Source organism: Balaenoptera borealis, assembly GCF_965194805.1.
Source record: "Balaenoptera borealis genome assembly, chromosome: 8".
Classification (NCBI taxonomy): Eukaryota; Metazoa; Chordata; class Mammalia; order Artiodactyla; family Balaenopteridae; genus Balaenoptera; species Balaenoptera borealis.
In genome coordinates, this window is record NC_138865.1 from 64,307,441 (window position 1) to 64,335,141 (window position 27,701).

The 27,701-nt window shown below is 35.3% G+C and overlaps 1 protein-coding gene across 7 annotated transcripts in view; it reads left to right on the forward strand.

Moving 5' to 3' along the window:
- Positions 1-27,701, forward strand: part of PTPRD (protein tyrosine phosphatase receptor type D) — a 2,142,992-nt gene that overhangs the window by 1,950,573 nt on the left and 164,718 nt on the right. For 5 of the 7 annotated variants that reach the window (XM_082404325.1, XM_082404326.1, XM_082404327.1 and 2 more), the window contains 7 exons: positions 1,441-2,022; positions 12,014-12,147; positions 14,756-14,900; positions 18,126-18,431; positions 19,343-19,536; positions 22,025-22,051; positions 26,044-26,161. In XM_082404325.1, the coding sequence (XP_082260451.1) occupies positions 1,441-2,022; positions 12,014-12,147; positions 14,756-14,900; positions 18,126-18,431; positions 19,343-19,536; positions 22,025-22,051; positions 26,044-26,161 (1,506 nt within the window). The remainder of the gene's footprint in view (positions 1-1,440; positions 2,023-12,013; positions 12,148-14,755; positions 14,901-18,125; positions 18,432-19,342; positions 19,537-22,024; positions 22,052-26,043; positions 26,162-27,701) is intronic. The other 2 variants (XM_082404329.1, XM_082404330.1) reach the window with 1 other exon arrangement.

Sequence of the window (27,701 nt, forward strand, 5' to 3'; positions counted from 1 at the left end):
TACTAAAGACCCTCAAGAATTCAAAAGCAGGAGTCACACTAAACTAATGTTTTGTTCAGTTTCTTTGTTTTCCTGACTCTTGCTGCTTCCCTACCCCCACCACCACAAACATAAATAAAACATAAGGGTGGATCTTGAAGGCAAGAAGTGAGTCAAAACAAAAAGCACCTTAAAGAGAGAAAGGACTCCTTTATTCAGGTAGTCGTTTCACAGTGCTTATTAAAAACCTACTCAGGACTAGACAGTGTTCTAGGTATTGGGGATATAACACTAATTAAGTACAAGTTTGCTAATCTTGAAAAGTTACCATTGTAGGGAGAGTTGTATTTTTTGCCTTTAAGTTGACAAGGAAAAGAGGAGTACTAAGGAGCTGATTATATGAGTGTTACCTTCTGAGTTTTCTCTAAAAATTCAGCTTGTGAAACTCTCCTTTCTTCCCTAACATCACTACCTTTCAGAATCACTGTCCGGGTGAGGCCACCTGTGTAGATGGTTTGTAGGCTTCATTAGTAGCATTTTGAGTTGTGCTTTTCTGCTAAAAAGAATGAACGAGATTTCTAAAATATAGATTTAATTGCAAATGTTTGTCACATAGCTGTAATCTGATATTACTGATGTTGGATATAGAATACATATTATGACAATAAAATAAAATACTTTAAAAAGTGATTTGTGAATAGACTTTAGCTCCTTCAGCATATTTTGAATATTAAGTAAAAAGCGTGAATTTGAAATTGTTTGATTTGAAATTACTATTCTTTATTACCTTAAAATTATTGGTCAGATTATTTATTAAAAAATATATAGTAATGTTGCTTATGTCTTACATCTTGAAAACAAAATGGCTACTCTTCTTTTACAACAATTTAATACCATTTCATTTTATATCTAAAATTTTGTTCTTTTCAATGTTTATTGGCATTTAGTTATATCATTTTTTTGAAGCAAGGATCTCATGGGCCAAGCTTGTGGTTATAATAATTGTAATCATTGGAACTACTGTTTTCTGAGGGTGCCAGATACATATTAAGAGCATTACTGGATTAGCTTATTAATCTTCACCGTAAGCTCATGAAATACAGTTACCCAACTGTACAGTACAATTCCAATAATACAATTTTGCCTATTTTTCACATGAGAAAACTAAAGCAAAGAGAACTTAAGCAACACATCCAGGATCTCATAGCTAATAAGTGGTGAATTTGGATACAAGCCCAAAAATACAATGCTATAATACACTTCTAGTAAACTGAGATTTGTCACCTAAGCATGTCTTACTGTACCTCCTGACCACTCAGAAAACCGTCCTTTGCTGTGATTTCATCTAATTAAATCTTTACTAGGTACATAATTCTGTCATTCTAATAGCAGAGTTTATGGATTCTTGTGATTTCGTAAAAGTGATGGGTATTCACTGTTTTTTTTTTTTCTCCCTGTAAGCCTTACCCAAACCTCCAGGAACTCCTGTCGTGACTGAGAGCACAGCTACAAGCATCACACTGACATGGGACTCTGGGAACCCTGAGCCTGTCTCTTACTACATCATTCAGCATAAACCTAAAAATTCTGAAGAACCTTACAAAGAAATTGATGGGGTGGCGACCACACGCTACAGTGTCGCTGGACTAAGTCCCTACTCAGATTACGAATTCAGGGTTGTTGCTGTCAATAACATCGGGCGGGGGCCTCCCAGTGAGCCCGTGCTAACACAGACCTCAGAGCAAGCGCCGTCCAGTGCCCCCAGGGATGTCCAGGCGCGGATGTTGAGTTCAACCACCATTTTGGTACAGTGGAAGGAACCTGAAGAGCCAAATGGACAGATTCAAGGATACCGAGTTTATTATACAATGGATCCCACTCAGCATGTTAACAACTGGATGAAACACAATGTAGCTGACAGCCAAATCACTACTATTGGCAACTTAGTGCCCCAGAAAACGTATTCTGTCAAAGTCCTGGCTTTTACCTCAATTGGAGATGGTCCTCTTTCAAGTGACATACAAGTCATCACTCAGACAGGAGGTAAGTCTGGTTCTAGATGGGGAGTAGGGTAGAAGGGAGCTGGTACTAAGAAATGGCAAGGACAAAAACAAAGAACATAATAGTATAAGTTTTAATTTTTGAGATTTAGAGTTTCTAAGTAAGGAGTTAGGCATATGGAAAGGAACAGGCATGGACACTGAAAGACTATAAATAATACAGTCCTTTTAAAAGGGGGATGCATTTAGCGTCCTTTTTTTTTTAATTGAAATATGGTTGCTGTATAATATAACATGGGTTTCAAGTGTATAATATAGTGATTCACAATTTTTAAAGTTTATGCTCCATTTATAGTTATTATAAAATATTGGCTATATTCCCCATGTTGTACAATATACCCTTGTAGCTTATTTTATACCTAATAGTTTGTACCTCTTACTCTCGTACCCCTATATGTAGCATCCTTTCTTTTTAATTTGTACCCAAATGACTTGAAGACTTTCTGCAGGAGTTGGATAAATGCATCCCCCATGCAGCATTTTGAGAATAGAAGAACTGTGCTTCTTTGTATTAGCAACTCCAATAGAATAGTCCCAAAATTTATTTAATTTGTGAAGGAGCGGATGGTTCAAGATAAAGTTAAAAATAAAACCATTTGTCAGGGGACCTTGGATATTTAAATGGCTTATATTTGCCAGGAAGCAACTTGCTTAAAAATGAATATTCCCTTAATGTTCTTTTCTTTTTTTCTTTGTATGGCCTCAGGGATAAAGAAAGACAGTTACCAAGATCTAAGATCAAACTTTGGGGCCTTATTCACCCATTTTCCTGGGTATTAGAGCAGACGCCAAACTATTTTATGAAGAAAAACTTGGCCTTTCCCGTAGTTTTATTTTCATAAGAGGTTATCAAACTTCTCTGGTCTTGGATTCAAAGTGATCAGTTTTGTCGTGGGATGGGAATAAAATAAACCATAGCAGCTGTCTTCTTAAGTTTATTCTTGAATATCTGAGAGCTATTCATTTGACTCCTTATTGTCTTGGTACCTCTTAAACTTGCATTAATCTGTGAGTGTTTTGGTGGCCTGCCATTCGTTTGTTCTGAGAATCCACATAAGAACCATGTTATTGGAGATGGTATCTATAATCTGTAGTTATAACTCATAGGTAATTCTGGGAATGAGTTAATGAATATTCTCAGGTGTCAGAACTAGATACACTTATGTTTAACCACTGACTTGTTTTTATGTTGTGGGCTTCGTGAATCTTCAGGCTGAGGATGTTTACCTATATGTCTTGGCTACTAGGAACCTCAGAGCATGTTTACAGCTTGCCTGGCTTTATTTTATTTTCATACTGTTATTTGGTTCTTACTGGTTTGTTCATGGATTTATCCCTTTTTCTAATATCAAAAAAGTAACTACAGAGTGTTTTATCATAATTATACTGAAAATCATCCATATACCTTCCCTATTTGGCTTTTTCATTTCTTCTGTGTTTATTTGTTGTATTAATATGCATAAAAATATTGTAGATTAATTTTTCCATAAGTTTCTCATTGGAAAATGTAGAAATCAGTGAATCTTGTTCTTTTTCTTGACTGAAAGTAGTCAACTGTTAAGAGATTATTTTTTTATTATACTATTTTAGCAGCTCCATAACCATTAAAGGATATAAGAAAGTCTATAGGAAGAGTATATACCTATACTCCACTTTTAGGTTTTTGGTGTTTCAGCTTTGATATTTTAAAAATCCCTGATCTTGGAGTAACATAACCAGGGTTTGAATCCCAAACTACCATTTTTAGCTCCATATCCTTGGACAAGTTACTTCATCTCTCTGAACTTCCGTTTTCTCATCTAAAATAATAACCACCTTAGAGAGTTTAGTGGTAGTGGTTTTTTTTCTAAGGCTGCCATACAAAATACCACTTACTGGAAGAATTTATCATCTTGCAGTTCTAGTGATTAGAAGTTCAAGAACAAAGTGTCAGCAGGATTGGTTCCTTCTGATAGCTGTGAGGGAGATGCTGGGCCTCCCGCCTAGCTTTTGGTGGTTTGCTGGTAGTCTTGGCTGTTCCTTGGCTTGTGGAAGCATCACCCTGATCTCTGCCTTCATGGTCCCATGGCATTCTCCCTAAGCGCTTGTCTCTTGCGTCCAAATTTCCCTTTTTTATAAGATACCAGTCATAATGGATTAGGGTCTAACCTAATGATATCATCTTGACTAATTACATCTGCAACAATCCTATTTCCAAATAAGGTCATTTTCTCAGATTCTTGGTGTTAGGACTTCAACATATGAATTTTTGTGGGACACACTTCAACCCGTAACAAGGCTATCGATTAGATAATGGATAGAAATATTTTATAACTTCAGTAATATATAATCATCATCATAATAATAACTGCCATATGCTGGAAACTCTGCTAATAGGTGCTTTTTCTTACTGCTCAATTAGGTAGATGTGGAATTATCTCATTTGCCAATGAGTAAATTGAGGATCGATGAAGGTAAAAAGATTCAGGAACTTCCTTTGGGTCATTAAGTGGACACTCTAGATACTTTTAAGCACCATTATTTTTTAAATTAATAATTTGCTAATGTCTTATTTTTGGTGCCTACTAGGTTTTAGTGCCCACTAGGTGCTCAATAAATGAGTAGAGGCAGGAAACACAGGGTGTCATGTATTCATATCTCTATTCAAGAATTATATATGGGGCTTCCCTGGTGGTGCAGTGGTTAAGAATCCGCCTGCCAATGCAGGGGACGCAGGTTCGAGCCCTGGTCCGGGAAGATCCCACATGCTGCGGAGCAACTAAGCCTGTGCACCACAACTCCTGAGCCTGTGCTCTAGAGCCTGTGAGCCACAACTACTGAAGCCTGCATGCCTAGAGCCCATGCTCTGCAACAAGAGAAGCCACCGCAATGAGAAGCCTGCTCACTGCAACAAAGAGTAGCCCCCGCTCGCCGCAACTAGAGAAAGCCCTCGTGCAGCAAAGAAGACCCAACGCAGCCAAAAATAAATAAATAAATTTATTATTATTTTTTAAAAGAATTATATATGATATACATCTGAAATACTTGAGGTGGCTATTAGGTTATCCCAGTGCAGAAGTACATTAAACCATTTAGATATTTTAAAAAAAGAAAAAAAAGTTAATCTAAAAGAAGTAGAAGGAATACCTTTTTTATAGAAAGTTATGATACTCAGTCACTAAGTTTGGCTCTTAATTTTCTAACTACAAATTTAAGCATACAAATCTATAGTGTTTCATAATATTATTTTCTTATGACAGAAGGATTTAGCTATCTAAGAAACCAAATAGTTACTGAAACTAAATTCAACCGAAACATAAGAATCCTTGAGAATCATGAGAATCCTTATATTCAGAACACGAAATGACAGTAATGCTTTCAGTCACAGTTTAATGAAAGATACAGAACTGATGTTTAAATAGATCATATTGTGTTTTTCTGTATTACCAGGGGACATAATGTAACATAAATAATAACTCAGTGAAGGTAACATTGTGACAGGAGCAATTGAGTTAATGTGATCCAGGGACTCCGGACCTAAAAGAAAATCTAGATGAATGGATCACAGATGCATTAAAATAGCTGTTCTCAATCTCTGTTTAACTTTTTTTACACTAAGATATTTCCAAGAACCTTCCATAATAATTGTAATTTTAATACCCATTGATTGAGAAGATATATAATGACATAATGACTTGTGCCTGCCGAGATCAATAGTCTAAGAAAACCTTCCAAAATGGCACAATGATTTGATCTGTTCTCTAGGCTTAATTAACAAAGGCCATTTGATGTTAGTGGACACCTGCCAAATACAATGATGTTAGTTCTGATATAATTAATCCTGAGCTGCTCCTGACCAGCTAATTCATAGGATCACTGCTAGGCAAAGACATAAAACCATTATGAAATATTCTTTTAGTTAGGTTATATAAAATTTAAGTTTATGATTCTTCTCACTACAACTTTATCTTTTCCAAACCTACAAAAATTTACTGATCAATAACATGCATGAACTTCTCAAATATTTTAATTTCATATACACAGAGATACACATTTTTGTCTACTTTATCTAAAAGGTATACGTTTCATTTTATTATCTTTAATTCCCTGACAGTAATATTCCTATTTTTGTTTAAAATTAGACTCTGCAGAAACAATATTTAGAAATAAAGTGAGTTTAAGAGAGACATTATTACTTTTGATCTTATCTCAGATTATTGTCACATGTATTGATATAAATGGAGGATGGATGTAAGTTTGTATATTTCTGGGAATATAGAAAGTCAAAATATGATCTATGTTATAGTCAGTAATATATCCCCTTAATTATGAATATTAGTACAGATGAAAATATTAAGTAATCTTTACATGGTTTTAAATATGAAAAGATTTTGGTTAAAATGATTATTTTCTAGAAATATTGGTTAATCTTCCAAGTTTTCCATAGCTTTAACTTCTGGCATTATAGTGACTTGCAACTAATTCACCTTGAAAATACGTGGACGATATGGCCATTGACAAGGGAAGTATTTATGTTGTGCTAGAAAAAAGTCTCTGCTATGAAAAAACACATTCGGGAAGGATGTCTTATATAGTTTTCTCTTGTACGTAATTATAATAAGAACATAGGGTAACTATATTTTACAAAAGAAGTACAAATAAAACTCTGATAAGGAAATGTAATAAATTAACATCTTAAACCTAATGCACTAAAATAAATGTTACCTGTTGTTCCTGCTAATTGGAGGCATTCTAAAGCTGTTAAATCCTAATGTGTGTCTTTTTCTGAACTTTCTTTAGAAAACATATCTTACCTCTAATTCTTCTATGCATTTAATAGATTCTTGGGGAAAGTACTGATTTATATGTACACACCTTAGTAGTATAGGTCTTTGGAAGGAAAATAATTATACACATTTAATAAATAAATATTAATGAGTAGCATCAACTTTAAACATTTTGAAGAAGCAAAATTGTTATAAAACTATGACATTTTAGAGACATTGTGCTTTAGGTTTCCAGTACTTTATAAACCATTTAATTACTATATATCAACAGGCCTATATAAGCAAACTAGAAAAGACTGATTTCCAATAGCAAAAATTATGAGCCCCATTTGAATTCTTTCTCTAAATAGTTTTAGCAATGAGTAAAGGAGTGCTGGTTGTAAATACAACTGTAATAAAATTTTAACTTTTTCTTATTGATGTTTAATGACAGTTGAGAGTAAGATTTGTACAGGTGCTTGTGTATTAAGTACTTATTTTGTCAATGATATATCTGCGGCACTTACAAATCAGATTCCTTGTTTGAATTTTGTTTTGTTTTGTTTTACTACCACTATAATTCTGGCTGTTGCTTTTATTGTTGTTATTATCATTTGTCAATATGCTAGATACTCACATTTTAAAATATGTACCTTATTAGAGCACTAGATATTTTAGAAATAATGTGTTTTTTAGTCTTTTTGGTAATGTTTCATATTTATATTACGGTGAGGTAAAATTGTTTTTTAGCCATTTTATATGTGCTAAGCCCTTTCTCTTCAGAGATATTCCCTAAAATTTAGTCAGATATTGATCTCTTCCAATATTATCAGAGTTCAGATGACATGCAGATTTTCTTCTCATTTCTTATTCATTCTCCATTCTCTGTGAGTTGCCTTCAGATATATGGAGTATAATAGTATTACTACTCAAATATTTTCCATTTCTCAATGGGGTTATAATCTTATTTTAGGGAATTGATAGCTCATATGTGTATTTCCTTTTGGACATTAAATAAGCAATCAAGAAGAAGGATGTAACAACACTTTACCAAATATAAGGATTTCTTAAATATAACTTTAAAGAAAAATTTGTGTTCCTACTTTTCTTTCCTCTTTCCACATCTAAATTCTATTGGTTTATGGTCAACATTAACACATCTTTTTTTAATGTAGATGATTGCACTAAGGTTTCTGGATGGGTTCTTTTTATTCTCCCGTGTGTTTTCCAGAATCTCAGATTTTTCCATAAAGTGTATCTTTGGTTAATTGATGAGGAAAATGCTACAGCACAGAAAAGCTCTTAAATAAAAGAAAAATAAAATATATATAGAAAAACATGAAGTAAGTGAAGATAAAAGAATGTCAGTAAGTTTGAGGTGTCAAGACTGTGGGAGCATTAAATATACATACAGGACTTCCCTGGTGGCTCAGTGGTTAAGAATCCGCCTGTCAATTCCGGGGACACGGGTTCGAGCCCTGGTCTGGGAAGGTCCCACATGCTGTGAAGCAACTAAGCCCGTGTGCCACAACTACTGAGCCTGCGCTCTAGAGCCCGCGAGCCACAACTACTGAGCCCGCATGCCTAGAGCCTGTGCTCTGCAACAAGAGAAGCCACCGCAATGAGAAGCCCACTCACCGCAATGAAGAGTAGCCCCCGCTCGCCGCAACTAGAGAAAGCCCGTGCGTAGCAACGAAGACCCAACACAACCAAAAGTAAATAAATTTTAAAAATAATAATAATAAATAAATAAATATACATACATACAAATATCTCTATCTATCTATCTATCTATCTATGGGGGGGGGGAGTGGGAGGAAGAGAGTAAGGGAGGGAGGGAAGGAGGGAGAAGGGATATGGAGAAAACAAATATAAATGTTAATAGAACCTTTGTAGCCACAGTATTTGGTATAAAAATCTGACAGATGATGAAGTATTCCCTGTGTCTCCAAGTGGCACAGACAAAATAAATATGACAGTTTGGAGTCCACTAAAGTGTTTTCTTGTGAACATATATTATGATCATTAAGACTATTATGTTTGGGGAATGTATAAATAAATACATTAATTTCACAGCTTTTTTCTTTTCCTTTGAAGCCTCAGCTTCATTGTGGTTGTTTCAGTAATGACTAAATGATCCTGAGGAAGCAACGTCTTTAGGTGAATCCACAATTCCCAAGAAAGTCTGAGTAGCGTCACCCTTAAGACACGTATGGGCATAGAGCCTGATACAATAAAAAGATCTTTTAAAGCCCTGGTCCTTATGCTGGATTTTGTCTGTAGACACATTTTGCCTGATACAGTGTTTTTCAGTTAATTTCGACTAATTCAATTTATTTCCGATTGTAAAAAATTAAAAGATTTTACCTAGAAGATTCATTATCAACTTCTGCTGAAAAATCAGAAGCTTGGGCAAGACTGGACCCACATTCCACACGGCAGCCGTGTCCTGGTTCTGAGTATCACTAACTCCTTCTGGGGTCCCAGGCACTGCCCCATTGACCCTGGGCCTGCATGGCCTCTGCGCTTATCTAAGTCATCTGCCTGGCACCTCTAGGCATTGGTGTTTCGACCACAAGTTTAAAATCTATTAAATTCCCCTCCAGACCACTTCAAAAGAAGAAGATGTTGAAAGCAGAGGAGGAGAACCCTGTTTGTATTATTCGAAGAGATTCACCATCCAGTCGTGTGGCCACTTCCTACTTACTTTGTCCAAAAATAAAATGAACAGTACACCGTCTGAGACTTTGATGTAGCTGTTTCATTATTTAGAAGGAGAGAGCTCTGAATAGAACTAAACAGAATTAGAGAATTAAAGGAAGTGTGTGGCACTAAACAAGGATGAAACATTGAGACCTACCAGGAATTTGTTTGAGACAAATTAAAAGCAAAAAGTTTAAGTAAGAAAAAGTTAATTGGATTCCCACAATGTTTTCAATCACTGTCACTCAATTTATTATTAGCCTTAGCAGGGAGGAAATACGTAACAAGCAATTATTATCCTGAGAGCAGCCCTTCAACACTGTCCATGTTTTTAATTCTTGACAGCACTTTATTTGGTTTGGTTTAAGTCAGAAGTTATCACAAGGTGTTCTTCTTTCCCAGACGTGTGGAAGTTGGGGAAAGAAAAAGGGAATAAAACTAGAGAAGAAGAAGTGACTGCATACATATGCATAGGCGTGTGTATTTTTAGGCTGAGAAGACCTTTCATGATCTGAATATTAGAATCCAATCATAATTTCCCCATCTGATCATTCTTGGCTTCCACTGTGGCTCTTGCCTGTGATATTGGTATTTTCTTTTTAGAAGTAATGCATTTTCTATTTGTTTTGCTATTTGCCTGATTGTTTTTCTTATTTCCCTCTGTTCTACCTTCTCTTGCTCTTGATCTTTTATCTTCTTTTGTCTCTACCTCTCACCTCTCAGTCTGATTGATTGTGTTAGGTCACCCACTGGGCAGGTACTTAAAAAAAAAAAAGATACTCAGTTCAGAAAGTACATTCCTGGAGGCATCAAATTAATGAGTATCTCAAGGCCTGTGATATGGAAGGAGAGAAAGGAAAATGAATGAAATTAGAAATATGAAGCACTGATTATTGGTGGCCTTAAGCATCAGTCCAAACATGAGTGTGTGCACGTGTACACACACACACACACACACACACACACACACACACACACACACACACATACACACACATACACATACACAGATTCACAGGTTAACAGACCAGAGGAATGAAATGATGATTAGGGATTGATTCCAGAAACCATTGTAGACCCCTTTAGATTTTAATCTTTTTTTAAACAAAAGGCATTTTTTTTTCATCATGCTACAGAGAGATGACTATAGAAAGAAAAGAAAGTAATGCATTTTATATCTCCAAAGACCTTCTTTCTGGTGAAAATGATGCTTTAGGTATTGTTTAAGAAATTGATGTCATACATCAGCTACAAGTTATATTATTTGTATATGTTTTTGAATGTTCATGCTCATTTGCCAAAAATACTTTAGATGTTCTTTACACCTCTGGTGTGAAGTATTATTCTTGTTTTTTACAAATATACACGGAATTCTCATGTGAACTTGTGGGAATATGGTCATATGTTCAGCTATGGCACTTTGAAACATACCGCAATATCCGGGGTAATGATCAAAATATTTAATGGCCACTAAGGCATGGGCACCAGCCAATTAGAGTAGACATTGGCCGAGAACAATGTAAGTAAGAGTAGCTGTGCTACTGATGCCCTGAAGTGCATTAGCCTTGTGCATAATGGATAGAGGACCTCGTGGGATTAGTTGCTAACTAGGAGGTTGGGGTTAGTAAAATTTATTCTAATTCAACATTTGCGTAAGATGCTTTCAACTGGATTGATGTCCCATTCTTGATTACATATGATATATAGCTCTTCCAAATTGTCTATTGCATGGATTACATGACTAATACGAGAATTATAGATGACCTCTGTTAAATTCCTATATTTGTGATAATAAGTGTATTCTATACACTTTTCAACTTGTATAGTAATTTAGCTCCATCTCACTAGGGACAATATTAAATTTATATTGTGTCTAGTGTATTAATTCATGTTAAATTCATTTAGAGATTAGAAAGAATTGTTAGTTTTTTTAATTCTCTCTCTTTTTTTTTTTTTTTTACATCTTTTTAAAACGTGGGTTGGTAAGAAAAAAATACTAATGATTCTGCTTGCCTGTAGGTTTTGTTAATGGAGTAAAGGTGGGATTTTATAAACCTAATTGGAAATAATTTTAAAAGTAAACTGTAGCATTAGAGAATAAGTTCCCATTCAGTTGTAAAAGAACAATGGCTTTTATGTTTTTAACAATTGGTGTGACTTAGGCAATATTTATCCCAAGTGCTTTATATAAATAATCACATTTATTACTTACAATGATATTATAAAGTAAATATAATTCTTAAAGTTGAATTCAGAGACTGATATATTCTACATTTGCTAATTCCACATCTTGCATATATATTAAACCACTCAGGGACAAGCACAGTATTTATAACATTGTTCTTGTCCCTTAAAGGAGGAAAAATGGGCTTTATATTGACAGGCTAACTTGGACAATGTAAGGAACCTAGCTCTCCATTAAGCTAATATGTGCAGACACTGAGTGAAAAGTTTAAACAGTTAATGAAAGAACTTCTGAATATTCCTGGTGATGGTGAGCTCACTCCTTTGCCTCCCTGATTTTAGTGCCAGGGCAGCCACTAAACTTCAAGGCAGAACCTGAATCCGAAACAAGTATTTTGCTCTCTTGGACGCCTCCACGTTCAGACACCATCGCCAACTATGAACTGGTCTACAAAGATGGGGAGCATGGAAAGGAGGTAGGACTGTGCTTTTCGCCTTGTCGTCATTCTCTACACCCAAGCACTGCTCGCATTTTGTGTACTTGCCCAAGTTCTGTTAAAAGGTCAGATATCTACAGAGGACCTTGGTGGAAAAGATTTATTCATCAAAAGGGAAGCTTGACCAAAAACACAGAAAGAGTATTTGGAGACTTGCTGGGCTTAGGACAAAAGAAACAAAAAACAGCTATTGTCCGTAATGGAAATTTCTTTTTTTAGTTCAGGTTTCTAAGTTACTTATGGAAGTATCTGCTTGTAAAAGAATATACTCCTTGAGATTTGGGGATTTCCTTTCTTTGTCTTCTGCATTAAAATGCTTAAGTCACTGTTAACACATGACTAAGTGAGCTCCAAGGCTTTGGGTAGATGAATTTGTCTAAACTGGTTTCAGAGAAAGATGCCCCATAGCAAATGTTTGTTTGTATGCCAATGATTGTTTGATATGAATGTGAAAATACATACATATATATATATATATATATATATATATATATATATATATATATATATATATATATAGTTTGAGTATGTTACACAAATAAAATAACAGACTGTGGAAGGCTAGAAATTGTTAATAGTTACTGAAAAAAGAAATAAAAATCAAAATAACTAACACATACATTAACGGGCACTATAATAATGGTTTCACACATATTAAGTTAATCCTTACGGTAGTGCTTTGAGTCAGCCTCTATTATTAATCTATTTCACATATTATAACAAAATGGAGACACGGAAAAAACTAAATAATTTGCCCAAAGCCTCATACTACTGAATGGTAGAGCTGGAATTTGAATCTAGACAATTGCCAGAATCTGTGTTCTTAACCATTAGGATATACTGGCCCTTCGGTATACTTTGAATAGATTATTTAAATCAGTATTAAGATACATCTAATATTTTCAGAAAGGGATAGTAATAAATATGTTTCTTTTGTTATCGTAAAACCCATTAAGGGGAACATTAGGACAAAAAAGTTGGTAAAACTATATGTGAAAACTCAATCCACAAAGCCATTTTGTTATACCTCTTAGCATTCTTTATCTTAAAAATATCTTCACAAAGCAAAACAGCCCCTAAGTTCTAAAAAAGAATACCTTTCTTAAATACTCACATACTAAATGAACTATTACCAACCAATTAACTTGTGGCTCATCATTTTGAATGCTATAATACATTAATATGCTACTGTAAACTTCTATTTTATTACATCTCTTTGAAGTGAGCAGAATCTCCAAAGACCAGGTTCTAAAAGCAATGCTTTTAGATTTAGCTAACAAAGCTGATACAAATTAATCACTCAAAAAGTTCTAGAACTGAAGTGCTGATATAACGTAAAGTACTGGTGTTACAACTGTTGGTGTTTGTAATAAGACATAAATTAGCATTAAATTATTTTAAATACTTACCATTACCCAACTAAAAAACATAAAATAAAAACAGTTAAGAGAGTGGCAGTCCTTTGGAAACGCTATGGATACTTGACTATTGGCATACCTACTCTGCTTTACAATTGTTTATTTAGGAAATTCCTTTTTTTCTTGTTATTTGGTAAATCTAAAATTTCTGAAAATTTTGTATTTGCAAGCCAGAACACCCTAGGGGTGTATTCTCTAGTTTTATATCTGAATCGCCCTTGACTGATTTCTGTTTGTGTGAACAGCAAATGCTATTTGATAAAAAGCCTTATAAGATTATTGATGCCATTACTAGACTACATAATAGCATGCATTTTAAGGTTTACTACAGGCTCATGTTCAATCTGAGATTGACTACCCATAGATAGCTATATATTTGCTAAAATGCAAAGGCAGATTTCAATCATGAAAATAAGTTACAACATTCAATTAAAAAAAACCTTATTTCAAAAGCCCTTTATGATGTTAAAAGTTATAGAAGAGTTTGTGATTTCTTTTTTCTAGCTGCAGGTTCTGTATTCACAAAGAAAGGAAGTGTTAAAATTAATTTGAACTCAACCTGGGGTAACAGTATAGTTTCATATACATTATCTAGCTTTCTTCAGTAACTGACATCTGATTTTTATTCCCTCAGGCCTTGGCAATTTCAGATCTCTTTCATAACAGCCTCATGCGAACTGTATGACGGTTTCCATTGTTACTTCCGGCCATATTTTCTTTGCCCCTATTTACGTTGCAGACGGTCACGGGAGATGAGCTAGACATCTCTTCAAATGGAATGTTAGGCATAAGCCATTGTCAGGGGTGGGGGTCAGTTTCCATTGTGGGCAGTGTCACCGCAACACACATGACTTAAAGGTTGAATGCATTCATGGGTGGTGGGCCTCTCACTCCCTCTTATCTGATGCATTTGGAAAACTGTGTCATCGTTAGATAGATCCCCGACTTCCTTTTTTCCAGTTGTCTTATTTGTTGTAGAAACTTGCCCTTTTAAACTGGTATCTTCCTTATGTAATTCCCCTAGTTGATACTCACTGTTGATTCTGTTTGTGATATTTTGATGACATTATAACCCTGATGACAGAAATCTGATGTTCTGGGCAGTGTGATAAAAATATATGCACAAATCTTAATGAAGATGACCAAGGTCCCTTGTTACTTATCCACAGCAACGGATTACCATTGAGCCAGGGACATCTTATAGGCTGCAAGGGCTGAGACCAAACAGCTTGTACTACTTCCGTCTGGCTGCACGCTCTCCCCAAGGCCTGGGTGCTTCCACAGCTGAAATATCAGCCAGAACCATGCAGTCAAGTAGGTGTCTTTCTTTACTTACTTTCTGCCCTTTTCTTCACTAGGAGGCGTTGCCAGCTTTTATCCCCACCAACAACAAACCTGCTAATTAATATTTAATAGTTGGTAGTCTCTATATGAGCAAGTGTCCAGTTTGGGGGATTAGAGCACCATGACCTTGGTTTTCAGACTGGGTCCAAATGACAGATCCCATTCTCCCACTTCCAAAATTGAAAGACATTCAGAGAAGGTAGGAAACCTACTTGAGAAAAATGGGTAAAGGAGTTGGATCAGTCTCCATTTAATGAATTATAAAGCTGTAAAGCAAAATTCAGATTGAGGACTCTGCAAAATAATCAGAGGAGGGCTTAGCAAACTAAAGAGACAGGAAAAGACCAAACTTTTATCTTTTTTAAGCACACAGGTTTTAACTTTGCTGATGACCAAGTCTTCAAGTCATGTATTTTTTCTTAGTTTGCTGTTAACTTTGCAAGTAGTTCATGTGGAAATTTGGAACATTCACAGAAAATCTGTATTTGTACAAATTTAGGAACAATGGAATAATCACAAGTATATTTGCAATCCTAAATTGTATTTTGTTTCCTCAGGTTCAAATTCTTTTTGGGACTGTTACTCTAAAGCATAGCTGTGTTTATCACAATGGAGTTCATTGTGTCTAGGGGAGATTGTTTTGCATAAAGCATTATATGGCAGGTTGTTTTTGATGGAAAGTTTGGTGGCTTATAATACTATTGTTTTCTCTTTATTAATAAGTTTCTATAATTAGTTTATTAACCATTTACCTTGAATTGAACAGTTTTATGGACTTATTTCCTTAGATTTTTAAAATATTTTACATTTTATATGTGATTTTTTAAATTTTTATATGTCATTTTATCTAGTGACATAGATATGTATAAAATGAATACGTTGAATTTTATAAAGAGAATGCTCTATTGACCTGATTTTTAGACCTATCAGCAAACATGAAATTTACGTTTTTTTTAGAAGATGAATTTCCTTTCATATAAGCAAGTCTTCCATCGTTTCATTTTCTATAGATACTTGAAATCTTTCAGGGTTTTTGATGATAAAATTAATATTTTTCCTCAACACATGATTATTCATATGAAAAGCATTAGGATTCTGTTGCTTAATCCCTTACTGATTATAGCTTATTCCCATAAAATTTCTTTTCTTTTAAAACTGAAGCATGTAAATCAATGCAGTATTGTATGTCTCCTTTGAATTCCAGGCAGGCTAATACGTAATATTGCAGAAGATAATTCTTAAAATCAGACACTTAATTAAAAGAAATGTGACATGCTTTAATATTATATTTTGCATGGTTCACAAACTTGACTGTTTTGCATACACACATATATATATTCATACATACATACTTACATACAAAGAGACAGAATGGGCTTTTTATAGACACATCAAAAGCTTATCCACTCTTTATTTTATTAAGGTTTCAAGTGGTGTTACATATACTTTCACAGAATAGGAGGTCTGAAGGTAGGAATGTAGTGAAAACCAAATCAGTTTTTTAAAAAGAATTACAAATGAGTCTTTGCTGTTACATGAGCAACTCAATTTATTATGAATGATAATGCATATAAAATAGTTTCGTAATTTGAAAGATAAGAACCTTTAGTCAGAATCAATAAAAATGATCTTCTTGTGATTTTTGCAAACCTTATACCAAATTTATAAGGCTGTTTTATGAGGATTTCCTTTTTGTCTGTACAAGGATCTTTTCATTTTGATTGCCTGTAATGAAGAACACAAGACATGTAAATTAAGAAAGACTGATGATCGTCTAAATAATCAGATACACCTGACACTACATAATGTTAAGGCTCACAAAGTGTAAAGAAATACCCAAACTACATGTTCAAATACAAAAAATTAGAAATGATTTACTCATTCTACCATATATATTGCCTTATATCAAAAATATATATATATGCAAACATATATTCATATATCATCCCAATTCTTTGTTCTTCTTTAGGAATATATATTATTAACTTTAAAAATAATTTATGATAACAGTCACATTGCTCTTTATTGCTTTTAATTTTTTTTCAAATAATGATATGTTTGATTTATTTGATGGAAAATAATTGCTCAGAAGGTGACTAGTTTATTTTAGAATGGGCAGGAAGCAAGTTTATCTTTTAACTCTTAGGTAAATCCTACTTTATATGAATAATTATGTACAAAATGAAAAGAGCTATGTACAAAATGAAAGATAAGTCGTATCTTTTCCAGATGGTTCTCAGGATTTTTTTTAAACAGTTCTTTTTAATGGCTATGTTATTGACATTTTGTAAGGGATAGATGATTTTTATTGATTTTACCAAAATTTGCTGGTGGGATCTAATTCTTCACTAGCAATGGTGTCTCAAGAAGAGCTATAATTTTAAAAAAGCTGGAAGCTGACATAGGGTAAGTACAAGTTACAGTCAGAATCAACCAGCCTGACATTACCCTCGGGTAGGTAAATCCTGGACTATTCATTTTCATCCTTTTATCGTTCTGCATGCTCACTGTATATGGGCTATGATCAATGTTAGGTTAACACTTGTCGTTAAAACTGGTCAGAAGACTCCGTTTTTCAGATAGTCAGAGGGAACACTTTTATGTTTGTTGGGCTTTTATTTATCTCCCTTTTTAAAAAATTGGAATTGGTGGAAGGGCATCCAACAGTTATTGCCACTTTTCACACTTAAGAACCTTTTCACAAATGAATACTATGTAGGAATTGCCCTCATTTTAGAATGCAGTAGTGAAAGCTTGAAATGGCATCTCTTAAACATCATCAGACTCTCACGTAATAAATCTTGTACTGTTTGCAGCTTTTTTGAAGTTCGATAGTCTGTGTAATAGGGCTGGGGAATACTGAGGGATTGTTTTAGAAGAAGAATTTAAATTGCAGGTAGGTAATTTTATTTGAGGCTCTGTTATCTTAAGGTTTCATTTTCACATATTCCCCCCACCCATTATTTAACAATTATTTTTGGTCATTTATTCATTTTTTGGTTTATTCATATTACTAAGCCAAGGTACATAAATTTATCTTTAAAAATTTACTTTAAGTTTCAAAGCCTTATTTTTGTTTTGTTGCCCTATTGTTCATTTATTTATTTTTGCCTTTTCTTTTGTTTTATCATTTTTTTTTTCCAACCACTCCTGTCCTTTCACTCAAACCCTCCTTTAACTCACTACCAAAATAAGAGCCGTCAGCTCCTCCTCAAGACATTAGTTGCACCAGCCCAAGTTCCACTAGTATTTTGGTAAGTTGGCAACCTCCACCAGTGGAAAAACAGAATGGCATTATTACTGAATACTCCATCAAGTATACCGCAGTGGATGGAGAAGATGACAAACCTCATGAGATTTTGGGAATACCTTCGGACACTACCAAATACCTTTTGGAACAGCTGGAAAAATGGACTGAGTACCGGATCACTGTGACAGCCCACACAGATGTCGGCCCTGGCCCTGAGAGCTTGTCCGTGTTGATTCGAACCGATGAAGATGGTATGTTGCCTCTGCTACGTCAGTTTGCACCCTTCTGCCACAGTCTTGGTCTGCTGTCTTTTGATAGGCTAACAGTAATGCATTTTTCTCTGCTCATCTTTTTTACCCAGCATCGCTGTAACTTCAGTGGTTTTTGCCAGAAACCTATCTTTGCTACGGCCTGGGCATTTTTTTTTTTTTTTAACTTTTTTCATCTCAACACAGTAATTTGCTTCCTTTTAAAAGAACAGTTTGCTCCTATGACCTTGCAATCCAGGCCCTTCTCTGTACCTCCATCTAAAGTCTTCTGCATATTTCTTGGTTTTTGTAGTCACTTCTTTTACATTTTGAAGTTAACTTTTCAAAAGTGCCTTCTTATCTTCTTGTTGCCTTTTTGTCTTGCACGTTTCAGAGACACTGATGCTCGACATTCAATTTTTGGCATCTGTTGTATGGAATACCTTTGATATGAGAAAAAAATAAAGAAGAAAATCCATATAATCAAGAATCTTTTTTATTCTGCTAAAAAGAAACCTTAAAAAAAACACACACACACAACAATCAACAACCAGTTTTTGTTATTATTTCAATGCTATACTTCTTTGTGCTTTAATGCTTTGAACCTCAAAGCATCTTCCTTGGCTTTTGTACATTTTTTACATGTTTTTCTATTTCTCTGATACTCTTTTTTTCTTCCATTTTTTTTTTTTTTTTTTTTGGCATCGGTCATGTTTTTTGATCTTTTCTTAAAAGGTAGAGCAGATTGGTTGAGCATTTTCCTTGGTTGAAAATGTTTGTATTCCACAAAGGAAACGTAGTGGGTCTGCCTTTTTTTTTTTTTTTTTTTTTTTTTTAAACCTAAGTAAAGAAAATGCTCTGACTGGGTGGGACAAGTGCCTATAATTTTCTTTTATCCAATGATGTTGTTCCAGTTCCTAGTGGTCCTCCTCGCAAAGTCGAGGTAGAGGCTGTCAACTCAACATCTGTTAAAGTCTCATGGCGCTCACCTGTGCCCAATAAACAGCATGGCCAGATAAGAGGATACCAGGTGCATTATGTGAGGATGGAAAATGGTGAACCCAAGGGCCAGCCCATGCTGAAGGATGTCATGCTGGCTGACGCACAGGTAAGCCTCTGAAATTGCATATGTATATTTTTATAGGATACATTTATTTTAGTCTGTACCTTAAAATGGACCCCATTTTAATTTTTTTGGCATGTTAAAACTCCTATACAAAATTCTAGCTTTTTTTAAAAATTGAATTACAGTTGATTTACAGTGTTGTGTTAATTTCTGCTGTACAGTGAAGTGATTCAATAATACATATATATACATTCATTTTTTATATTCTTTTCAATTATGGTTTATGACAGGATATTGGATATAGTTCTCTGTGCTATACAGTAGGACCTTGTTGTTTATCCATTCTCTGTATAATGGTTTGCATCTGCTAATCCCAAACTCCCACTCTATCCTTCCCCCACTCCGCCTCCCCCCTTGGCAACTACAAGTGTGTTCTCTGTGTCTGTAGTCTGTTTCGTAGATAAGTTCACAAAATTCTAGCTTTCAAAACACATGATCCATATTTACCTTCTCAATCAGAGTTGACTTCAAGTGAGGAAGTGAATTGAAATGACACATCTGATTAAAAACATGTAACTGTTTTCTTAAAATACAGATGTACGGCTCTACAGCTATATCTGAGTTTGCCTTTCTGACTTCAAAAAAATTGGTTGACTTAATTAAATCAAAGGGAAGAATTTCAAACAGCAGTTTTGCTGATAAATCTACTTTCTGCTGTGCTAAAAGTATTTGGAACTAAGTTGATCTAATTTCTAAATGTATGATTTCTTCCACTGAAGAATAGACATTCTTATTCAGGGAAAGGTATCCAGATAGTATTTTATTTAGTATTTCTTTGCCAAATTACATATCTAATGAAAATAATTGTTTCATTTCCCAGAAAATGAAGATAATGACAATGATAAAAATTAGAGTGTCTCAGGGTATTGATGAGATGCCCTATGCTGAGCCAAATTAATAAAACTATTAAGAGTAGTTGAGAAAGTGAGAAATTCTATCAACCCTAAGGCAGTGATTTACAACCATGTAGTCACAATTTGGTTTTGTAATATGCTGTTTAAAACAGAACATTAATTTTTTTTTTCAGTTTTTAAAAATAAATTAGAAGTGATTCAAAGACAGTACCATAATAAATCTACCTATACATATTTTTCTGAAAGGGAGAGGAAGATTTCAGTTAAGAACTGCCCTACTGGAGATTATACATAACCTATGGACTAGCTTACCTATGCTTGTTCCAATAGCGATGGGGTATTAGGAATAGGGGAGTGCTTTGCTTATCCAGCAAATTGGTAGCTGGGCATGGAAATGGATGGGATTAGTGAAAATTTGAAGCTATTTCAATTGAAAATTCCTTCCTTTGCATGCAAGTGGGGAAGATTATGAACAAAGTTGAAAACTGCTGGGCCAGATTGCCAAATTTTGCCTTCTTTTCTCTGTGAAGATAACAGGGCTATAAAGGGCCCTGTTTTTTTACCCCAAAGTCTTTACTTTGTATTTACTCCAAAGTCTTAATATAATCAACTCACAAAGGTACTTATGTTTGCTTCAGTTTCAAAACATTCTAACTAAAGGGGTCTGGCTTAGTGACTAATTTATCTTCCTCAAATCCAGTTGTATGGTTTTGGTTTGAAGGCCATTTCTATAAATTTAGTTGGAAATTCATAGTGTCCCTTAAGACTCTGGAAAAGGACCATTGACTTGCTTTTTTGTAAATATTTATTTTGTACTGCCCATAAAATAGAAAGTTCTTATAGTATAAAATTAATAAGGCCTTAACTGCTTACGTTTTATTTGGTGCATCTGCAATTATGAGAAATAAAATGATACGACCATCATGCTTTGATGTCCTTCTTCAGTTCATAGATAATCTTACATTATAGAACTGGAGTTCTGTTGCTGTTTTCATTGGGAATATGGTAGTTAGTGAAATTATATGATACAAAATGCCTTAAATATCAACTCAATCTTTTTTTTTTTTTCTCCTCTTCTACTTTGGCCTTTCTTTATTATTTTGCTGATTTTCTTTGTGGTGTTGTTTTGGTTTTTGGTTTGTTTGGTTTTTGGTCATTTCATGTTCTCTTTAACTATTCATTGAATTTTTTTTGCATCTTACAGGACTTCACTGGGACTGTACATTTTCAATATTAATGAAAGGTGTTCATCTAAATAGTGACTTGAGTTCTGTAACCTAGATAGAAATCAAAATAAATGTCACAACGTAGTGTGCATCAGCTTTTTGCTATGCCTTATTGATTCATTCCAATGAACCATGCATTAAAAAAAATTAGCCAGTTTTAGTGGTAACAACATAGAACATATTTACTTTTAACTTCTCAATTAGGAATGAAGGTGGCAGCATAACACACATATACTCTTTGGAATTTTATTGTACACACCTCTTCAGTTGCTTATTTCTTCTATTTTTTTTAATCTAAGGAGGACACCATTGCCTTTATCAGGCTACAAATTTCTCTTCATTTCTTTTTATTTTGTTTCCCTCCTCCCCAACCTTCTTAATCTCAATCAGTGGGAATTTGATGATACTACTGAACATGTGAGTAATTTTGGGCTGCTTTTTCAAAACAGATTATATAAATGGTCGTTTTTTCTGATACCCCTCTTTCATTTATTTGTACTATGTCATCACAATTTGCTTGGATGCATGAACTAACAAATTATTTTTTAAAGTACTTCCACTATGTGGTACACTTTTCATTTTGGTTTTTGTTTTGTGAAATTGCTGTGATGCTATTGATTGCGTAAGAAATATCGTGAGTTCATGTTGTTTTGGTGGCTGCTACTAACTCTGCCTTGTGACACAGTTAGAGGAGGCATGCTTTAAGTGGAGGTATCACAGACGAGAGATGTTGAGTTTGTTCTGGGCTGCTCATAAATCCTGCTCCAGAGTTACATATTCAGTGCATAACATGACCTAGATCTGGCACTAATGAACTCTATCTAGAAATGGCAATTCTCTGTTGTACCCATACAAATTTGAGTGAAATTGCATGAGTCATGCCAAGAAGCAGAAAGTATTCTACTGAGTGAAGAATTCGTTTTTTTAATATTTTAGTGAATGGATGGTGTTTTTTATTGAGAGTTTATTATGTATAAGGTACTGTGGGGGACGCAAGATGTGACACCTGCCTTCTAAGTGCTTACAGTCCAGGCGCCTAGGAAGGATATAAAGTTCAGAAAAGTTCCATAAAATACAACAAAAGCGATGACCTCAAGCAATGTATAATTAATTAATATTTGAATGGCAATATCAGTAAGAGCTATGAGTTTAGAGACAGTGGACCAGGATGGTAGAAGTCCTGAAACTTATTTGAGAACTTAACTGATGAATAGGGATTGAAGAAGTAAAAGTGTGTGTCTGTGTATGTTGGTGAGTTGGAGGTGGGAATGTACTTTTAAAGGTCAGCACAGCAGAAGCAGTCAGTCAAGAGTGTGATAATAGTCAGGTGACAGTGAGCTTGGCAATTTGACAGGACTGAAGGATTCAAGTTAGTAAATTAATACTAAATACTACTAAGAGATTAAATTTTAATATAATGTTAGAAAAACCTAAAGTGTCAAGCTAAAGAGCTGGTCTTTAACTCTTCAGTCCTGGAGAGATATAAAAAATTATTAAAAGGAGCAAAAAGATAAAGGCTGGTAGGAGGTATTCTTTTGTTTAGTAAAATTTTTTTTTTTGCCAAAACACAGGGCTCTTGTAGGGATTCTTGGTAAATATGATGGTCAAGCTATCACTTCTCATGAAATTGACAGTGTAGCAGTGTTTTATAAACTTCTTTGACCATGACCCATAGTAAGAAATGCATTATATGCCATGACCAATTCATGCATATGTTTAAAATAAAGGTTTTACAAAATAATACTTTACCTTTAAATATATGCAAATTTTAATATTCAAGTATATTTCATTTTTTTAAAAAACACTGGTCTTGAATGGCTAAATTGATTTCATGACCTACTAAATGGGTCATTACCTGAAGCTTAAAAATCAATAACTTAATGGATAGATTAGAGGGGAAAAAAATACAGTAGACAGGGAAACAGAGTTCTTTTCCTAAGTCGTGAAGTAATAAAAAATTTTTAAAAAGTTGAGCATCAGAAATGAAAAAGGGACAGTTATGATCAATGTTTTAAAGGAAGAATGGACAAAAACATACTAACTAGCTAAGAATTTGAAGAAGAAAAAGGGACCAAAGATCACTCATAAGTTTTGAAGATGCTCCACCATTCATTAAAATATGGAAGTAAGAAGGGGAGTCTGCTTCTGGGAATGACATTTAAGCTTTAGTTAAGTTGAAGTGGAGGTAACACTTGATAGTCAAGGGAAAACATCCAACAAATATTTACAATGTATTGGGCTGGCCAAAAAGTTCATTCGGGTTTTTCTGTAAAATCTTATGGAAAAACCCGAACAGACATTTTAGCCAACCCAATACATGCCATTGGAGCCCTGGGGGGAAGTCAGGGCTAGAGATGAATTTAGGATATAGGCAGAAAAAAATTCTTTAAGTTTTAGAGATGGATCCAGTTTTTTTTTTAGGACTAGAGAGAAATGCAGCAGATGAGTGACTGTGACAGAACATCTGGGAATGCCAGCTTTTAACAAGCAGGGGCAAGAAGTAGGGTGCAGATGGGCTAGGAGAACAAAAAGAGAGTGAGGAGCTGTGGCCCTGATATCAGTCACACTACCCCAGACAGAGGGTGTGGAAACCACTGAGTAAGTAAGTATGCCCACAGCTTAAAGAAAATGTAAACCAAGAGATGGTGTGATCCAGGCAGAGAGAGGTGTGTCCAGCTGAGATTAGACCATGACAGAGGGCTCGAACATTTTGAGTGGCACTACTTACATTATCCTATCACAACCTGTATGAGGGGAAGGACGTGTGTGTTTAACCCCAATTTTATAAATGAGAAATTTATAGAAGGCTCAGGGTATGTAAATTGCTTGCCGCACGATTTGGTGATAGAACCAGGCCTCGCTTCTTTTTCCTCCTAGCCTGGCCTGCTTTCATCAGTCATTCTGCGATATCGGGGGACCTTGGAAACAATAATGTTGGCATTCACCCATCATAATTTTGGGAATCGCCAGTGTACCATCATTTTAAATGCTGCTCTCCGGTGGTTCACTTGGTTTTTATATTCTCTGTAATGTTAGCGAAACCATTCCTGAAAATAAGATCTCTCTCCCAGATTTAGTCTATTCATCTGACAGAGTAGTATTTCCAGTAGCTCTTCAGGATAGTATCTGAAATTCTTGAATTTCCACACTGGTGATATTCCTACACTTTTGAGTAAAGCACATTGTCGAAAGCTGTCATCCCTGGGATCAGAGTCAACCAGTGAGTTCTGTGGTGCCCATTACAGCCTTGCACAGAAAAATCCCACTGTTCTCCACACAATCTAATCCATTCACTAAACTCTCACTTGCGTTGTCTTTAGATGCAAAAGACAATGACATCTTATATTTTCTTAAATTTATCTGTATTCAATTTGAAAACATAGCTGTGCTAAAGATCTGAAAGGTTTTTTTGTTTTGTTTTGTTTTTGCTGTGCGTGTATGTAGCACCAAGGAAAATATCAGAACAAATTAATAGCCAGCACTCTATGTAAAGAGTCATGTAACTTCCCATTTAGAAGAACAGTTCTGCGATTATCTTCTCTTATAGCCACCACAGCTTTGGGTCCTTACTAAGAGAAAACTAAGAGTTTTGATAAATAGTTTGTGATATTTAACATTTTCTACATTGTCGGAATTAATTGAACACATATTCGTGATGTAGTAGAACAAGTCCTGTTAATGTGGTTTTATGGCCTGGCCTCCAAATCATTAGAAAATTCTCCTTAGTTTATAATGATTTTAGTCCATAGCCTATACAACTAACCAATAATATACTATTTGAGTCCTAAGAAACTTCTCTGGCTCTCTGGCTGTCTAGGGCCAACAGATCAGCCGTTTGGTAAAATATTTACATGGTGATAATACATACTGTTTGGCATCAGCCCCATCCACAATCTGAGGGCCAGGCTACAGTGGAGGCACTTGGAGAGCAGCTGGCATATCATAGCAGCTAGAGCATGGATTGCTCACTACAAGCCACACATTGTTTTAAGTGTTTACCCAACATAGCTCATTTAATCTTTTAGTAGCCCTAGACGGTCCTAACATTCCAACTTTCACGTGGGAAACTGAGGCACAGACGGGTTAAACTCACTTGCCCTGAATCACCAAACTAGTAAATAAGGAAAGGCATGTTTAAATTCAAGAATTGAGGAGGTCTGACTCCAGGTTTTGTGGTTTTTGACTACTACCCCTTAGAGCTGCCTCTTAGGATGGCTGAAGACCCCCCTTCAGTGTCAGCATGAAGACATCATCCATAGCATGAGCTCTAGGCATGAAGCTTCCAGTGCTGGGCGTGGCTGCAGGGAATGTTTGCGCATGCGCAGAAGGAAGGTGGCGGCCTTGATTGTTCCCCCAGGGCGTTTGCGGTGTATGTTTTGAATCAATGTTACTCCCTTGTGTCATTTCAGGACATGATTATTTCTGGGCTACAGCCTGAAACTTCCTACTCCCTCACTGTCACAGCCTACACCACCAAAGGAGATGGAGCTCGCAGCAAACCCAAACTGGTGTCCACCACTGGGGCAGGTAACTGTATCTGTGCATATATGTATCTTGAATATGTTCCCGGCAACAATAAAGAGGAGTTTTCCAAATGGTACAGGTGGTTTTGGTCAGAGGGAAAAATGTACAATGGTCAACTTTAGTGATTTTTGATATACAGTTCAGAGGGTAAAAATAACTGAATGACCTGCTTTACCCAGATTATTCAGTCACTCATTCAACAAATATTATTTGAGCACCTATACTATGTATCGGGCACTATTTCCAGTACTTTGATAGAACAATCAACAAAAAAAAAAGACTCTGACCTCCCGAAATTTATTTTCTGACTAACATAATTAACTAGTGAATAAATGAGTTTTGTAATAATAAAATGCCAGGAAGTGATTATTATCAAAATAAAGGTGTGTGGGCATTAAGGATGGGGCAGTCCCTAAGGACTGTTTTAGAAAGAGTGATGGGAGATCTCTTAGGGGCAGGATATTTGAGCTGAGACTTGAAAGATGTGAAGGAGCAAGTCCCACCAGGGTCTGGAAAGCAGACCATCTAGGGAGGGAAATCACGTGACAGCTTCACCACCACCCCCTCCTCCCCAGCAGCAAACCTTGTTAGAAGAGCTGCTGTCTTGAACTGGGTTGTTGACTTAAAGTTTTATTTTTTGTCATGTTCTCCTCCTCACCCCTTGCTGTGGGGATTCTAAAGAGGACAAATTGCACCAAAGATGGGAAACAGAAAAGAGAATGAAGAAAAGCAAAAAGACTAATACCAGATTGCTCCTTTCTGAAGAAAAAAGCTTCTTAATGCTATTTAGTCTCACTTTGGTTGGCCACATTAGGAAAACAGCATGTCCGAAGACCTGACATTATAAAACCAATAAATTAAGAGATAATTACTGAAGGAATCTTCTTCAGTCCCTTTATGTAGAAATCTCCCGTGGAACATTTAAGCTATGATTTGATTTATTCCTCCTGAATCACTTCTCGCACAACTTTTTAGGAACACACCTCGATGTAAAGGCATAAAGCAAAGAACAGCTGTGATGTTGAGGACCCTCCTGGGTGCCGTGCTCACTGCCAAATTTGTCTAAATGTCGTAAGATTTGCCTCACTCATATCCCGCCACCTGGAACTGCCTCAAGCAGTAGGATTACAGATGGCAAAACTCCTTCAAGGCAAAATCTTCTGGGCCTTTTCTTTTTTTAATACCATTGTATCAAGTTTATTCAGTACCCTGCATAGGAGATACGGTGCACGTTCAGTGGGGACATGCTGACTGTCTAGCTATGGAATCAGCCTCTATTGGAATGTAGACAACGGAGGGTAAACCCCTGAAATTGAACCCCAAAGTGAAGAAAATACATTTCCTTCACCCATATTTATAACTGTGTCTTAATAAGCCTGAAATGTCTTACATGAAGCATCAAACTCCTATTGCCCATAAGATGGGGAGGTCCTATAATGAGGACAAAAAAGTAGAGGATTTATCGCCAAGGGATGCGAATCCTAGAACAAGGAATGATATTGCCTATTTTAATGTCACTAAGATTAGCTCATCACTTTTTAGT